The sequence below is a fragment of the Oxyura jamaicensis genome, chromosome 6 (genome assembly GCF_011077185.1).
Source record: "Oxyura jamaicensis isolate SHBP4307 breed ruddy duck chromosome 6, BPBGC_Ojam_1.0, whole genome shotgun sequence".
In the NCBI taxonomy this organism is placed as follows: domain Eukaryota; kingdom Metazoa; phylum Chordata; class Aves; order Anseriformes; family Anatidae; genus Oxyura; species Oxyura jamaicensis.
In genome coordinates, this window is record NC_048898.1 from 3,665,916 (window position 1) to 3,681,997 (window position 16,082).

The 16,082-nt window shown below is 44.4% G+C and overlaps 2 protein-coding genes across 2 annotated transcripts; both read right to left on the minus strand.

Moving 5' to 3' along the window:
- Positions 1–95: 95 nt before the first annotated feature.
- On the minus strand, positions 96–12,609 carry VPS26A (VPS26, retromer complex component A). Its single transcript, XM_035330134.1, has 9 exons — positions 12,497–12,609; positions 9,852–10,001; positions 8,247–8,322; positions 5,709–5,865; positions 5,272–5,436; positions 4,714–4,820; positions 3,663–3,731; positions 2,686–2,828; positions 96–1,835 (listed from the first exon to the last, which is right to left on the minus strand). The coding sequence occupies exons 1-9, from the start codon at positions 12,497–12,499 to the stop codon at positions 1,722–1,724; spliced, it is 984 nt and encodes a 327-aa protein (XP_035186025.1). The 5' UTR covers positions 12,500–12,609; the 3' UTR covers positions 96–1,721.
- A 162-nt stretch (positions 12,610–12,771) lies between these two features.
- Positions 12,772–14,780, minus strand: SRGN (serglycin). Its single transcript, XM_035330135.1, has 3 exons — positions 14,604–14,780; positions 13,241–13,388; positions 12,772–13,115 (listed from the first exon to the last, which is right to left on the minus strand). The coding sequence occupies exons 1-3, from the start codon at positions 14,692–14,694 to the stop codon at positions 12,917–12,919; spliced, it is 438 nt and encodes a 145-aa protein (XP_035186026.1). The 5' UTR covers positions 14,695–14,780; the 3' UTR covers positions 12,772–12,916.
- Positions 14,781–16,082: the final 1,302 nt, after the last annotated feature.

A 16,082-nucleotide genomic window follows, 5' to 3' on the forward strand; every position in this document is an offset into this window, starting at 1 on the left:
CCAGCTTACTTCTCTCAGAGCAGCACTGCCCTGTCACGAGGCAGGGCTGGGAGAAGTTTCAGCGTTCCCCTCCGTAACAAAGACGAGCCAGATGCTTAGTGAGAATACGGCTATTTTAATAATTGAAATAGCAGCTCAGTATGTTTCTTGTTTATTATACACGGTTGCACAATCTGAGGCTGGTTAAATACAATCAGTTTTCAAAATCTCTTAGAATAGTCTCCAGATAACAACATGCAAGTGACCATGAAAATATTTGGCTTTTTACTTTATTCTTTTAAATTTCCATACAGGCACTTACATGAGGGAATTAAATTTGCTCTCAAAGATACTCATATTACGAGAAGTATTCTAGCATAAAGTACACAGAATCTTTGTCTGCTTTATCAAAGTGCCACAGTAATAAAACAGTTCTTACAGAAAAGTAATTCAGTAATTTGCTTACTCATAAAGTAAGGTTACCAATGACACTTGCACTGAAGTTGAGAAGTCTTGGTTTAAAGGCCAAGTGAACTACAAGCGCAAGTAGCCTTCCACACAGCAGGCTTCAGTTTATGCCCAAGCCACATGTCTGATAACAGACTACATGCTCAACTGTGAGTAGATGAAGGCTAACTCATTTAAGCTATTTCTTCAAACACTAAATGCGTACAAGATGATCAAGACAAACAATTTGCTGCGCTAGACAAGCTTCTAACAGTTTTGAGGCTTGCCTGGCTTGAAAATACCTTTCTAGAAGAGCACAAGAAGCACGTTTACCCTCATCACGGGCTTAGATGGATGAGGAAGAGGTTGTCCTTTGAAGATGTTTTGCCTTTCCTATCAAGACAATGAGGAAAAATTGAAGACAATCGAAGCATGAAACCAGGAGGAACCACCTTTTGTGTATTTGCAAAATAATCAATGTTACTAGAGTTTATTTCATCAACAAGAGAGAATTACGTTCAGATACTTTACCCACTCACCACCCAAAGGTGAAATCATGAGAACATCTCCAAAGTCACTCGTTACCGGGCAATGAACCCCCAACAGTCAGGAGCGACTCAGATGAAAGGCTTAAGGGAAGAATGGCAAAGTCAGAACTGGGGGGAGAGAGAGCAAAGATGTTTTCTAACATTCTTTGCAACTGAAACTCAAAGCTTCTTAGAAACCTTGGCATGGTGTCTGAAGGCTCCAGTTATAGTGCATATACATGCAGTTTGAGTTAAACCCTGTCTAAGATACAGTGATTAGAAGTCTTAGGACAAGTCCACCATAAACCTTTTTAGTGTGATTTAGTCATTTGTCTTACTGCCATTTCAAAACAAAACCAATGCAAATAAGCAACATTGGAAAAAGACATGCAATAAACAACATGAGAAGGGAAATGCTTTTGTTTTCACTGTATAGGTGATCAGCAAAATCAAATACGCCAGCCTACCATGCATGGAAACAACTAGATTTAAGCTTACGCATATCCAAGTGCATATAACATTACCAAATAAAAGTAAATGTGCAGTATAAAATAGCTTAAGAAAGTTCCAGTGTTTGAGAAAGCACTTTATTTTAAAGGTATATACATACTTGAATGTTTAACTGAAGAATGTTTTAGTAGTATGGTAAATGCAGCACTGCAAGACGAAGGAAGACAGTTGTAATGGGAATTTTGGCCTTCTTTCCCCACAGGCTGCTGCCGTCTTTAACCTGCTGAAGCATTGCAAAGTTTTTCGCCTCCTACCAGTTCACATTTCAGGTTGTTCAGCAGATGCTTGTGATTCTGGAGATTCAAATCGCTGGTGAAAGTTTGTTCGTTGTTTCCTCAGCTTCTCAGGCGCTTTTCTCCATAAAATTATTTCCTATTGGAGGAAGCAAACACTTCTGAAACAGCCATTCACCATCAAGCCAGTAGTATTAGCTATCATTAGGATAAATTCCTAGATGGAATAGGCAAAGGCTTTTGAAAAACCTCCAGATCCCCATTATTTTCCATAAGCACTTTCTATGATGTAGTTAACAGAAAGATGACAATTTACGTATTTAGTTACCGCCTGAATACTAACTTAGCAATACTGAGCAGTCACCCTTCCTTAACAATCGTACTCCTCCCTCTGATGCTATTAGAAGGGTCAAGAGATTTTCTTCCTCCTTTTCTGAAAATCCAGAACTCATCATAGCCATTGTATGCTCCAGTTACCTTCCATTTCCCACATGTCACCTTGTCTATTCTTTAGAAGAAAAAAAAAAAATCATGTATTGTCACAATCCATATGGCTTCATTCCAGTGACCTTTTTCATTACTTCTTTTCCCCTAACAGGTCCTCAACTTTTGTTATTTTTTCAGTCAATTATCTTGACCTTACTACAGTTTTGAACCTGAGATAATGCTGGGAAGGGATGTTATGGCAGTAGTTAGAAAAGAGCAAGCATGGAAATGCATCTCTAACTCATTTTAGCCACAAAGTATATTGTCTGGCTATTCACAGTACAAGATTGTTTTAGGGCACTGAGCATTATATCCTTGCTGAAATAGTCTCTGTCATTCCTGCAGCAAGCTAATATTTTCTATATAGCTTCCAATACATTCACCAGCAGAAACATTTATGCCATAGATGAAGCATAGTTGAATATACGTTCTAATGTATAGAATATCTAAAGCAGCATGCACAACGCCCCAGAATTCTGAGGTGGAATCCCTATAGACCTTACCTGTTGTTTGAAGTATCGTCTGTCTTCTTCATCCACAAGCACAAGATTTAAGAAGTACCTCACTGAAAATTTCTTGTTCACATCTCTCATTGTAGGAGTTGGGTCATAGCCCGCCAAGAAGAGTCTGATAGGAATCGATTCACCTTGGAAAGGAAAGTTTCAATTAGTTCCTGAAAACTGGATAACATTAGTAGTCACAGAAGCCATGCAAAATGAAGGCACCTTTCCAAGTTCTGTGCCTCTTCTTTCTGCAGGGGAAGAGGGAACACCAGACTTCTGAAATCTGAGGCAAGAGGACAAGAGTCCTCTCACCAATAAGTCACTTGCACCTCATTAGGTTTCAGATCATTTAAGATCCTTCCACACAGTCATCAGAACCAGCTACCAGTAGTAGCAAGCAAGTGGGAATCTAGATTAAAATTTGATCATCACACTTAGATGAGACCTAAGTTACACTATCCTGTGCTACTGAAGCACCTTTACAGTACTGCTGCCACCTATGGCATCTACAAGCATTTGCATGTCTGAGTCCTGAAGACAGGCAGTAACTGCTCAGAGCTGGAATGCTTGACTAAAAGTTGTTAAAAAAAAAAAAAAACATTCAGAACATTCAGGTGAGTATGAAATCAGAGGTCGAACCATTTTTGTTGCATGGTAACCAAGCAAGACAAAAAGAAATTCCATCTTGAACTCTCCACAGCTGATCTACATCACAGAGTCAGGTTTAAACTGAATTGATAAATTGATCAATCAGAATTTTCAATGCTAAGTGTAAGAATTACTAGGGTCCCAAGTCAAATTCCTTAAGTTAGTGAAAATACCTGTTTTAAATAGGAAAATCCAATATTATTACAGCACCCTAAGTAGAAAGGTGTTTTCTCCAGGAAAAGTTTACACAAGTCACCCTCACGACCCACATATTTTTAGGCAGTTAACTAAGAATGCTTACCCTTCAAAACAGAATCACAAATATTTACCTTTAACTGGTGCGCCATCCATTATTTCATACTTGGCGATGGTTTCAGTCTCTGTTGTGGTACTAGGTCCTGATAAAAACAAGTTATCACTTTGAGAACACACGCTTCAGTTCAAAACGTATCTACAAAGCTTTATCACAGCAATTTCTGCTCTGCAGCATTTAAGTTGCATACCACCAGATTATTTTTTTGCCCCCTTTTTTTTTTTTTTATATTTAAGTAACACGAAGTGAGGAAATCCAGCTCCTAGACCGAGTAGCTACTCTTTACTGTCTCTTCCCAGCACTGACACAAACAAGGCAGTCGCCAGTGCTTCAAGGGAGCCCTCAGTAGGCAGGCTTTAAATAAGGGACAAGCATGCAGGGTACGATTTGTGAAACTCTGTTCAGTGGGCAGTGACTCTGGTAAGCCACAACCAGACTAGAAACCTGAGGAGCTGCCATCCAGCAAGAGTCACCTTTCTCCACTGCCTGGGATGAAGTACTACCTAGTTTAGCCACAAAGCAAGCAGTAAAGTAGAGCTCTCTGCTATTCCTCTCTTACTACACAGGCATTCTTGAATCTCCACACAACTCACTAGGGCCCCAGCCACTCGGGAAGGAAGTCGTGAGCCACAACCTTACTGCCTTCCTAGTCCCACCATGTGCAAGCCTGATCTGCAATAATCAAGCTGTTTCTGTCTCAAAGCTCCTAGATGTTTTCATCACATCAGTTTTTGGCTGCCTCAAAGTGATATCTTTCTAGAGCAGAAGAGAGATTTCATGCCACTCTTTATGAAGCCCACTTCACTAGCTTTACTCTGCAGAGGCAAAGAGGTCTTCAGGATGTGTTTTACGCCTCTTTCCTTGTTTGTTATCTATCAAGGCTGCTTAAGCTGTTGTATATTTTTTGCACAGGTTCCATTTACAGTGGTTCAAGTTTGTGAAGCCAGCCTAACATCAAAGCCCCAAAACAATGCCACAGACCTCCAGAATGATAATCGCAGCACAAAATGCAAGTGGTCAAACATCAGTGAGGAAGAAGCACATCTTTTGGACTTGGTTTCTCTTACCAATTCCAGTAATCTCCTTTTTGATCAGCTGCAACTCCATGTGCTGAATTTTTATTCTCACTAAGAGGAAATAAATTTTCCCAACAATCACGTCCTTTAAGTGATACCTTCGAAAGAAGAGAACAAGAGGGGTTCATTAAATAAAAAAAACCACCACTTTTACACCTTTTTCAATCAATTTCTACAGGCAGTTTCTTTATCTGCCCCTTCATTACTCAGGTCTCACTTCCCCACCAAACTATATCTCAGCCCCACTGGTGCAATTAACACCTTTATCACTGCACTGTTGGTAAATGAAGTACTGTAGTTTTATTCAAAAATCATAAATGCAGAAATCAAGTCTTAAGCATCTGCAGTGACCTTCCTATTAGTACTGAAGGCAGAACAGACAAGAAAGGCCATCATAATTAATAACCGGACAGCTCAATACCATAATCACTGAAGGTGTCGCTTTACATTTCAACTCCCTAGTGCCACACTATTCATCAAGTACTCCATATCCAACCCTTTTCTACCAAAGCATTTACCCGAACATGTTTCATTCTAAGTCACACTTACTTGGACTTATTGTATTCAAACTCTATATGAAGACAGTCTTCAATGCCTACTTCCATTTTAATGGAGTTGTTTACGTCTGGGTAGGTAGCAAGCTGGTGAACAATCAGATCGTATTCTTTCACCATGTCTGACAGTCGTCTCACTATTGTCACTTTTAGAAAATACCTAGAAAGAGAACCATAAAGTTAGCCAGAATTACATAAGCAAACAGTTTGTGTTCTGAAATAAACAACATCACGTTGTAATACTGCCTCTTGTATGTTATTTGGAATTGCTCATTCTCAACACTGTGAAAAAAGGCACACTAGCTACGTGATGTTATAAACATCTGATTTGAAATCCAAGGAGTGTGGGGGCATGAGGAGGGTAAGCACAATTGCTAAATTATGAAATATCCAGCAGGACAGGAGAGGAGAGAAGACCTAGCGGTTACAAACCTCAGTCGGACATTGGCACCAATGTATGATTCATATGGCTTCTCAACCTGCATGAATTCAAAGTCATAGTTTCTGCTCTGGGTCAGTTCTCCGGGTAAGGCAAGCTCCTTCACTAAGTTCACAAATTCATGAGTATTGCTTTTGTCGTTGAAGAGCTCTACAGTTGAGGAAGAGGAAAGGAAAGTGGGTTTCAGTGTTTATTTTTAGCTGTCTCTAATTTGCCAAGAGCAGATGGAAGAAGACAAAAGCAAGTAATTTGATTTGAGCAACACATTTGACCAGATGTTTTATCCAGCTTTTCAAAGTTATCTCCTGTTTCAGCAACTTAGAGTAAGCATTCCTAAAGAGTCAACTGCAGTGAAAAAAGAACACATATTTGAAGCTTCACTAACATGGGATTTATTTTTCCCCCCTTTCTTTAAAAGACAGCTTAGCTAGCTTTATCAAGTACTTCTTGCCTTGCATCCTTTGTAAGTAGCGTAGCTCAGTTTTGGCTTCTGGCATTTATTGCTGAAAGAAAAGAACTTAAGCAAAGCAAGATCAGCCCATTAAGGACATGCCAGTGATCCCAAATGGTACTCCACAGGCCAACATCACCTATCAAATGGTTTATCATTACTGCTGGTGGAGGTTGATCATTTGAAAACAAGTTCTTAAGACATAAACACACCAGTATCACACAGCAACCACATTTCCCGTCACTAGACTCGACTACTGTGATTATTATTCATCTGCAGGTTTATGCCATGCAATCCTCACAGAGATAAAGTTAGAGAAGTATAACATCGTCATTGAAAGACTACCCACTGCAGTGCATTCAAACAGCTGCTCCACAATTCACACCTAAAAACATCAGGTAAGAAAGTAAGCGGCAGTCGAAGTGGTTGTGCACAGACTGAAGCATTCCAGAAGAGAATAAACAAACATGAACTTCACAGTTTATCACTGCAAATTTGATAGAAACTTAAATGTTCACTAGTAACTGCTTATTTTCTGCTACAACCAGAAATAAAAGGTGTGCTTTGTTTGCTATGACAAGTGTTAAAATAACAAAAGGTCTGTTTCCTGTTGCATGTCCACTATTTTTTGTGCCAGTCAGAAAAATACTCTGAAGAGTAGGTTTAAAATATGTTTGTGGTGTGCAGCTAGAGCTAGTCTCCATCTAGTGCAGAGAGAAGTCACACTAACAGGATTTGTATTAACTATATTAAAACTTGAAAGGATACAAAGAATTATAAGCCACTCCTGGGCAACTCCTTAAGAACTTCTAAAATTGTAGCACAAGAGAAAGACCCAGAAAAATATCAAATTTGATAAACTCCATCAAGTTAAAGGCATTCAGAGAATACCAATTATCCGTCAGAGTAGATGAACATATATAGAGCTATTAGAGGACAGACAACAGACTAAACAAAGCTGACATATGGGAGCTCTGTTTCTTCTCCTCGGCTTCTCAACACCTCATTTCCTTTGCACTGCTGTTTCACTCTACCAGCCTGCTTTTATGGCTCCACTGATCAGATCCTCGAAGCATAAAGCAGCAGGTGTCAGAACTCAGTCATACTTGCTGCACAACAGTTCACACGAAAGGTAATGAAGCCTACTGACTGAGCAGAAACAGAGCAATCTGTTAAATGCCAACCAAAAAGTCAATTTTATGAGGTTGAAACTTACAGGTTTACTTCCAAGGGTGACAACAATGCAAAGAGCCCTCTAACAGAGAAAAGGGATTTCAGCATCAGCCTCAAGAAGCTGAGGTTACTTGGACTGCTAAGAGGTTAGACACAGTCAAGATTCTTCACAGCTCAAAACAAGATTTGCATACAATTAAAGGCTAATTATGTTTATCATGTCAATACCACATCATCTTGCTAAAAAGCACACAGGTCCTGTGAAGCTTCAACACTATACAAAATTATAGTTATTGCTTCTCTAAAGCAAAGATTTATTTCCAGAAGTGTTTTACTCTAGGCTGTCCCATAATTTCTTTTCTCCCTCTTGTTTTTCAGAGCCAGAATTCAGGACTAGAATTAAGAAGTCTACCACAATAGGTACACCTGGTATTTTGGATTGAAACCTTAAACATGGACAAAAGGCACAAGCAGGAAAAAATCTAAGTGCTTTGAGTTGTTTTTTTCAAAACAGGGTCATTCACCACCTATAGTCAGTGGAGAACATTCTTAAGTTATAAATGCATAGACTGAAATATGTAAAGCTGAAACAACGTGTATTGTGGTTACGAGTTTAGTTTTCAGAAATCTCTAGGGGTTCTTAATCAAGTTCTTAGCCAGTCAGACAAAATACTTGCCAGCCCAGTCTTCCCTCACACGTACACATCTTCCCTTCCAGTGATTTTCTGACTAGCACAAATTAGTATGTCACTTGTGTTAAAATTAGTAGAATATAATCTTCCTTTGGCGCTTGTCATCTACTAAGCCGATCAGGTTGCAATGGTTCAGCCAAGCTGCCAACAGTCGCATATGCAAAGTTCCACGCACCACACCCACCTAACATCCCCTTCGGAGTTTCAAAACTCACCAATCTGTCCTACAAATTCGATTCTAATTCCTTGGTGCTCTAGTCTCTTCCCATGTTGTTTAAAGGAGATGTTCACCTACAAAGACAAAAAAAAAAAAGCAACAGTTAAAAGTTAATACTTTCACTTAATACATGGTCTTAGTACAGGCATGTAGCAATTTCCTTTTTAAAAACTGCAAACTCTTCTCAACAGCACTACCTGAGCTTGAAAAGAACCGAGTCAAACAGCTCATTAAAAAAATTAAACATAACCAAGGCCCCACACTAAAGCCTTTGAGAAAAATCTAGCCATCCATGAGACTGAACTTAGTAAGCAGCCTTGAAACCTTTGAGCCTCACAATTAGGAATCCAACCCCTAGCTTCAGTAGAGCTCATGTAAGCCAGCAGTGACCTCCTTGCCATCTTTGAGAGCAGAGAGCTTCAAAACATTTGGAAGTCCAAAAAAGAACTCCCGTTAGATGCATTCCTTTCAAGTCAAGTGCACTCAACTCCTTTCCTCAGCAGAAAGCCAAGCATTAGCTTCAGATAAATCAATGTTTCTGCACTAGGCAGCTACTACCAGAGAAAATCCTGTACCTTAAAATCCAATGTATCATTGATATCCGAGTAGAAAGCAAACCATTTGAATGATCTACCTCTGCGATGAAGAGACAGAGGGAAGCTGCGTTCTGCCAAACCCCCTGATCCCACTGTGCTGGTGTTAGTCAAAACTCATCAGGCATCTCTCAGACTTGCTGATATAAGCGAGAAGTCGTTAGGCCAGTGAACATGTAAAAGCCAGTTCCTTCTGTTTGAGTCTGAGGCCTCTCTTGCAAAAGTTTCACATCCCTGAAAGGACCTTTGTAGAGAAACAAGCTCTTAACATGGAAAAATAACTTAAGAGCAGGAAGGTGCCCAATGACAGTCAGTCAAGACTGAACTAGGCATTTAGAAGTCAGTCCTAGAACCCAAAAGCTGGCCCAAGCTTCTTGGGGAAGGAGTGAATCCTAACAGAAATATTCAGAGAATGACTCCAGTAAAACCAGCGATAGCAAGGACTTCTTGTGGGGGAATTCTGAGAGATGAGGAATCCCTCTGGTAATTTTAACTGCATTTCCCCACCAAGAACTCCTGTTGACTCAACAGCCAGCTGAACGTAACGTGCTGCCCCTTTGATGTAGTTCCAGAAACCACTTCAGGGCATGAAATGTAAGGCTTAGCTTCAGGGTATGCAAAGCAGGTTGGCTGCACCAGCCAAAAACTACTCTTACACACATGGGAGTTGTGGATTTCAGAGTTCAAGGGGAAGGGCGGGTCCAGTTTGGAATAACTTTCTTGTCAGAAGCAACGACAGGATTGCACATGGTTGCACAAACAGCTTATTCATGAAAACATGAAGACCAGAAAAGATTATCAGAAACAAACATGAACAAAAAAATTGAAAGGGCTCAGTTCTGTCAGCTGCCTGAATAACTACGGTTAAAAAGACCAGATACAGGAAAATAGCGTTTTCATCAGTAGCAACACAACCTGAAATGGCCATGTTGCTCATCTGTTCATTTCATTTCCTATATGCGTTAGCAATCAGTGCGGTAATAAATAGCCACTCACAAAAAAAGAGTTACCTTTCCTGAAACAGATTCACCATCATAGAAGAGAAAATGCTTTTCCACTTTACCATCTTCTGTTTTGATTTCTGCCGTTTTTCGTGTTTCAGCATCATTAAGAATAACGTCAATCTCACAAACGGGACTAAAGAAGCCTCCAAGAAAACTCTGGAATGACAAGAATTAGGTAAATTACTTCACAGAGGACACCCCACTTTAAATGCAGTATCTACGTGCAGCTGTGCCCCACATACTGCGGAAAAACTCTTGTTTCCATTACGAAATTACGAAGCCATTCTGCGTTAAAGACTCAAGATATAGCAATGACAAAAGAGAGTTGTTCACCTAGCGAGTAACTGCAATCACAGCAACAAAAATCACAGCAACAAAAACCAGCAGTTGTACTTACAAAAATGTGACGTTTATTATTAAAGTGTGCAGCATAGCTACCTCCATTCCCACTACCTTAAAATGCTAATAAATATTTGTTACTGTTGCAAACACAACTTTGGTTTCTGCCACTGCAACATTTCACCGCATTTACTGTTAAACCAGGGATTTCACTTTGAAAAAAATAATCCCTTCTAACAAAAAAAAATCTTAACAAATTTATTCCACCTGGGTGAGGATTTGAGCTATTACACCAAAAATACGCATTGTTTCATACCCACTATAACTTACTGCGTAAACAGCAGTACCACAACGACCAGAACTAACAGGAAAGATGGAGCAAAGCAAGGTGAGAAGAAACAGCTATCGGGGGAATATTACAGAAAGCCTAAAGCAACCTCCTGGCTGGCAAAGTTCAATAAGGGACTTGTATTTGCTGCCTCTACCTACGCCCTGTAATTCTCTACAGGAACAAAGAGAGCATTAGCGGGCCCAGGAGACAGCAGCTCTTCACACAATCTACCTTAACTACACAGCCCTGCCATCAGATGCATCGCATGTTCCAAGTCTACCTGTAATTCTGCTCCAGGCACCGATGTGCTGCAAGCTTTCAATGTCTGTCCTCGCCTTGCAACAGCATTCTCTAGGCACGAACTTTTGAGCGGTATCAGACAACAGAGCAGGGAAGATCATCCTTTGACCTTGCACAAACGTTTCTTACAAGAAACTGAAAAACATGTTTAGCAGCTCTGTGGGAAACTCAACAAGGTTAGTGTGAAATCCCACATTTTTCCTAGGAATTAGGCACTAATCTGCTTTGATGTTCGAAAACAGACAACACTTTGCTACTTCGGGACAACATTATTTTTTTAAGAAAGCTTTTTGCTTTGAGAAGTTATACTTGGTTCTCAATAAGAGCATCCACTTCAGCTAGTGAATTTTGGTATACACGTAACAGCCACCCTCATTTCGCCAATTTAACCTCAAAGAGTGAATAAGCACACATTCAAGGCACTGTGGGGACCTCAATTTTTCACTGTTTGATTAATAACAAAAAAAAATATCTTAAATACAGTTTAATATGAATGCAACTGCCTAGCAGTAGGAACACCGAGTAACATATTGCAAGACATGGTGCAACGTGGAGCTATAGAACAGCAATTCACACAAGCCTAAACTGTCTTGGGGTTTGTTCAAAAAGCAAGCAGCCCCGGTTCCATCCACAAAGAGGGACACAGCTCAGTAACCGGAGCCCGGTCACATATACTTCAGATTCTCAGAGGAAAGCAAAAGCAGCCAAGCAGGTAGGTGGTCAGTCCTACAACTGAGCGGTCCTCCAAGTTTCTGCCAAGCACATGTGTACATTCACTGCTCAAACAATAAATTAGGGTGGTTTTTTGTTTTTTTTTTTTTTAGAAAAAAAAGTGACTGCACATTAGAACTGTTCTTGAATTTTGGTTCCTTGGAGAGAGGAACGGGGAAAGAAGAAAACTTCGCCAAGAATTCCAGATCTTCAGGTTATTTTCATCTGTGATACAAGTTATTTTAGAGTACCAGTGTTTTTTTCTTTAGTTCCCTACCTGTTGTCCAGACCAGCCTTACAGCTTTGCCCCCAGCTATGCAGGGAAGCGCAGCACCTTCAGGTAAGCATCACACGAGGTGTTTACGGGGCACCTTCCACGTTTCCAACCCGCATGTCACTCGAAGCAGCCGGCCAGACCTGGCCCACCGCTCCTGAGGGCTCTGCGCGAGCCTGGATCACCCCAACCCTCAGAAGTGAGCCACGACCTCACCCGGAGAGGCCGGGAACACACGGAACGAAGGCAGCAGCCGCTATCTCCTCCGCTTGCTACCAAAGCCACCGCCGCAGGGCAACCGCGCGAGACGATAAGTTCATTTTAAGAAGCCGGAATAAGGTTTATTAGCATAATAATGACAGAAGCCGGGTTTTACGGAGCTGCCCGAACGCTGCCCTACGCCTCAGGCTCGGTGCCAAAGGGTGGGCAGCGGCTGCGCTCCTGAGGGCCCGCGGCCACCCCGCCGCGCTGAGGGACCCGAGGGGCCCCCGGGGCAGCTCCCAGGAGCCCCCGCCGGCCCCCCGCACGCCGCAGAAGCCCTCGGGGCGCCCCCCAGCCCTCAGCCCTGCCCCCAAGCAGCCCCCAGCCCTTGCTCTCGGCTGTTTTTAACCCGCCGCAGCCCGCTCTCCCCCCGCCTCAGGCGACCCCTCAGGGCCGGCGGTTGGCGCCCCGCGGCCCCGCCCCGCCCCCACTCACCATGGCCGCTGCCCGCCGCCGCCGCGCGCCACCAGCCCCCGGCCCGCGCCCCTGTCATGTGACCCTCCGGGCCGCCACGCCACGCCACGCCCACGCAGCCTCCCCGCCCCCGGCACGTGACCGGCCCGGGCCCGCCCACGGGGCGGGAAGGGGGCGGCGCATGCGCGGAGGGAAGGGGCGGGAAGGGGCGGCTGTGGTGGGCGGGGGGAGGGGCAGGGTGAGGGGATGGCGTCGCTGAGGGGGAGTGGGGGCTGTGCCGGAACAGCGCAGCGTCCAGCCCTAATAAACGCTTTAATGTACCAAAACAGCCCAGCGTCCGGCCCTAATAAAGACATTTAATGAACGAAAGCCGTAACGGTTATAAGGCAACGGTTTTTATTGAGCGGTGGTAGGGGCTGGTCCCGTCATGGCGGCCGGGCCCTAGAGGAGCAGAGCCTCCTCCGACAGCTGCAGCCCCAGCCCCGGCGGTAGCTCCGGTCTCCGGGCAGCGCGGGGAGCGGGGATGGCCTCGGCTCCTGACCCCGAGGCCGGCTCCATCTCCGGTGCCATGTCCAAGCCGGAGCCCGATTCCTCCTCGGAGAGTGGGAAGATGTCTCTCAGCTCCTGAGAACTCTTCATCCTGAAACACCAGGCAGCAGCGGGTTCATTACAAATTCACCATTTCCCACGTTATTCCCTAAATATCACGCTCACGGGGCCAGGCGAGCCATGGCCCTGCACGCCCACGGCACCGTGCGCACTTACAGGGACGGGTCGGCCATGGGAGGGAGGATCCTGTTGGCGCCGCCATCGGGCAGGTGGAACCAGGGCCCCTTCTCCTCGATGCAGTTGGGGGACCAGGCGTCGGGCCGGCACCTCACCCTCTTGTACCGAGCCTTCTGCATGGGGGCACCTGTGGGAGCAGCCCACGTTAATCGCCCGCACCCACCGATCCCAACTTGGGTGTTGCATCAGTAAAATTACCCAAACCCACCGCCTCATCTCAGTGCCCCCGGGCCAACGCTGATGACAAGTCCTCCAAAATTACCAAAAGGAGAAAACGGGGATGGAAGCAACGGTACAGCATCTTTCTTTCCAGTCTCGTTTAATTAACTTGTTCTGAAGCCTCCTGGCACATCCTCCTCCTTTTGGCACTCTGTGTAATTTTTCTCAGTTTCTTGGGAATATCTGTCTGTAATTACGGCTCTCTATTGCTCCATATATTGCCACAATGTGCTAGATGACTTTCAGCTTCCTCCTACACTCTTCTGTCAGAGGAAAAGTCTCTCAGGTAGGATTTCCTGCTGCTTTCACAGCATATTCCCTTTTCTTATTTACTTCTCTTAGGGTCTTATGAAGGTTTTTTATAACAACAGCAGCAACAAAAGAAACAACCGTAGCCGAATACTTTGTAAATAAGCATTCTACAGAAAGCAGGCTCTAAGCTCTGAAAGATCACCCTCAGAGCAGAAACAGCAGTAGGTGCATAATGAAAGCTTCTCACTGCCATAGCCATAGTTTGCCAGAGTTTGGCAAGAAATCATCCTACATACGCTTGGTGAGTGCCACTCTCATGTAAGAAAGGAATCCACAAGGCATTTGTCATCATGAATCAACATTTCCTTTTCGTTGTTTTAGTGCTGCGTGTTGCAATTTTTTCTGTACTGAATAAACCGTTTAATTTCCTCACACTTACGTCCGATTTCGTTTCCTCCCCCCCCAAGTAGACCAGAGGAGTTATGACATGGGGACTGCAACAGGCTTACTCTATAGCTGCATAACGGAATATCAGGACATAACTGGACCCTTGAGAAAGGGCTGGTTACAAATATCTATATTGGCATATATTGGATATATGTGTACATAGAGTAGCTTATTTTACAAAGTCCTTTTCTTACACGGGCTGGGTGAGGGACACAGAAATGTTCCACTAGCAAAAGGCATCTTTTCTACCAATTCTCCCTTCAGAAAACAAGAAGCTAGCAAAGCAGGTTTCCTAAGCAGACCTCGTTCCTCCCAGAAGAAGGTCAATTTGAAATATTCTCCCTTAAATTTGGAGGCTGCTTCATTGGCCCACACTGCCTCACCCAGAAAGAGGATTACAGAAAGAACAACCGCTCGGCGTTACCTTGCGCTGTGCATCCCACAAAGAGGATTACACAAACAGCCAGGAAAATCCTCCTGCTACATCTGACTGGGAGCTGCATGTTGGCCGGCATTCCTCCTCTCCCCGCCAGCCTCCGCTGCGGCCTCGCGCTTCAGAAATACAGTGAGGCGAGGAGACCGACTTTTAGACAAGGTTTCCGAAACCTCAAACCCAACCCATAACCTGCGTCACCGCTTCCTGATTGACTGAAGTGAGGCATCTGTGGAAAAGCCCAGTGCTCCGGCCCCCCAGTTCCCCACCGGGCACCGAAATCCCCACTCCGGTCCTGCCTGCGGGCAAAGGCAAAACCACAACGAGCCCACCAGGCACACAGTCCAGGCACACATCCCTGCCCACTGCTCTTTCCTCCAGCCCACTGTGTTCTTGCACTGGCAGGATTTTAGTTGGGATTAAACCAGCCAGGCTTGAGTTTCGCCAAGAATAAATCAGGCACGAGAAGGCAATGGCAGCGGTGGGGTTTTTCTTACTCATACCACTCCCCACCAGGTTAACCCGGGCAGAGATGAGGGGGCCAGCGTGCTGCCAGCACCTCCCGCAGCACCGCGGCTGGCAGCACGAGCAGTCTGTGGTGAAGCTATTTTTATGAGTTGGAAAGTCCACCGAGGCCCCGGCGGTGCTTCTGGTGAGCGGTGACTTTCCCTGCGACGTTCCCTAGGATTCACTGCCCGACAAGGGGCTGAGGATTCTTGCCATTTATTTTGCATTTCCACACATGGTTCTTCCAGCATGGGAAAACCAGGAGCCTCTAAGCTAGCACGTACAGGCAGACTTGCGGGCAGCAGTTGTTTGTACCGACTTATTCTCTACTTTGTATTTTTAGCATCAGCTCTGTGTTGGTTTTTGTTTTCGTTTTTTTCTTTCTTTTGAAGTGGTGCTCAGTGTCAATAGGAAATGGAGCAAACACACGCAGGGTCCCGCAGCCCCAGCCCACGGAAGTCGTTCCTGCCATCACACCTCTGACTTTCCGCTGGTCACGGGCTCACGGAACCTCCCCAGGGAGCGGGCCCCGCAGGGCTGTGCCCGTGGGCAGGGGAATGGCTCACAGCCCCCTGTGCAACAGCGATAACCTTGAAACGTGCCATTGTATGGCTGTCGGAGTGTCTCACTGCCTCAGTGCTGAAGCACTGCTGCTGCTTTCAAATCACGTGTAAAGCTGATTAAGGGCTTTGCATTTTTCTAAGGCATTAATTTGGGGACAGGCAGAGGGAGGGGGCTGCTTCTGGCCCCTTGCGCAGACACCCAGGATTCTTCCCAATGTGCCCAAAATGCCTGGAAATAGCCCCAAAGCAGAGCAGAAACATCTCAAAATCTCAAGTGACGAACCGCTCCTCAGTCATAACTCGCAGGGCTGTTTTATCTCCCAGTTTACCTCAGGAGTGACGAGTAATTTATAACATCCCTACATTGGGACCACACTGTGAGAGTGCCCAGCGTGAGGGC

Excerpts from the sequence above, each read along its gene's own strand:
- VPS26A (XM_035330134.1), bottom strand. Across the intron at positions 5,866-8,246 it reads CGAATTTGTAGGACAGATTG|AGCTCTTCAACGACAAAAGC; the intron begins GTGAGTTTTGAA and ends CCTCAACTGTAG. Across the intron at positions 1,836-2,685 it reads GACGATACTTCAAACAACAG|GAAATAATTTTATGGAGAAA; the intron begins GTAAGGTCTATA and ends TTCCTCCAATAG.
- SRGN (XM_035330135.1), bottom strand. The coding sequence starts at position 14,694 with ATGCCGGCCAACATGCAGCTCCCAGTCAGATGTAGCAGGAGGATTTTC. Across the intron at positions 13,389-14,603 it reads TGTGGGATGCACAGCGCAAG|GTGCCCCCATGCAGAAGGCT; the intron begins GTAACGCCGAGC and ends CTGCTCCCACAG. Across the intron at positions 13,116-13,240 it reads CCCATGGCCGACCCGTCCCT|GATGAAGAGTTCTCAGGAGC; the intron begins GTAAGTGCGCAC and ends CTGGTGTTTCAG.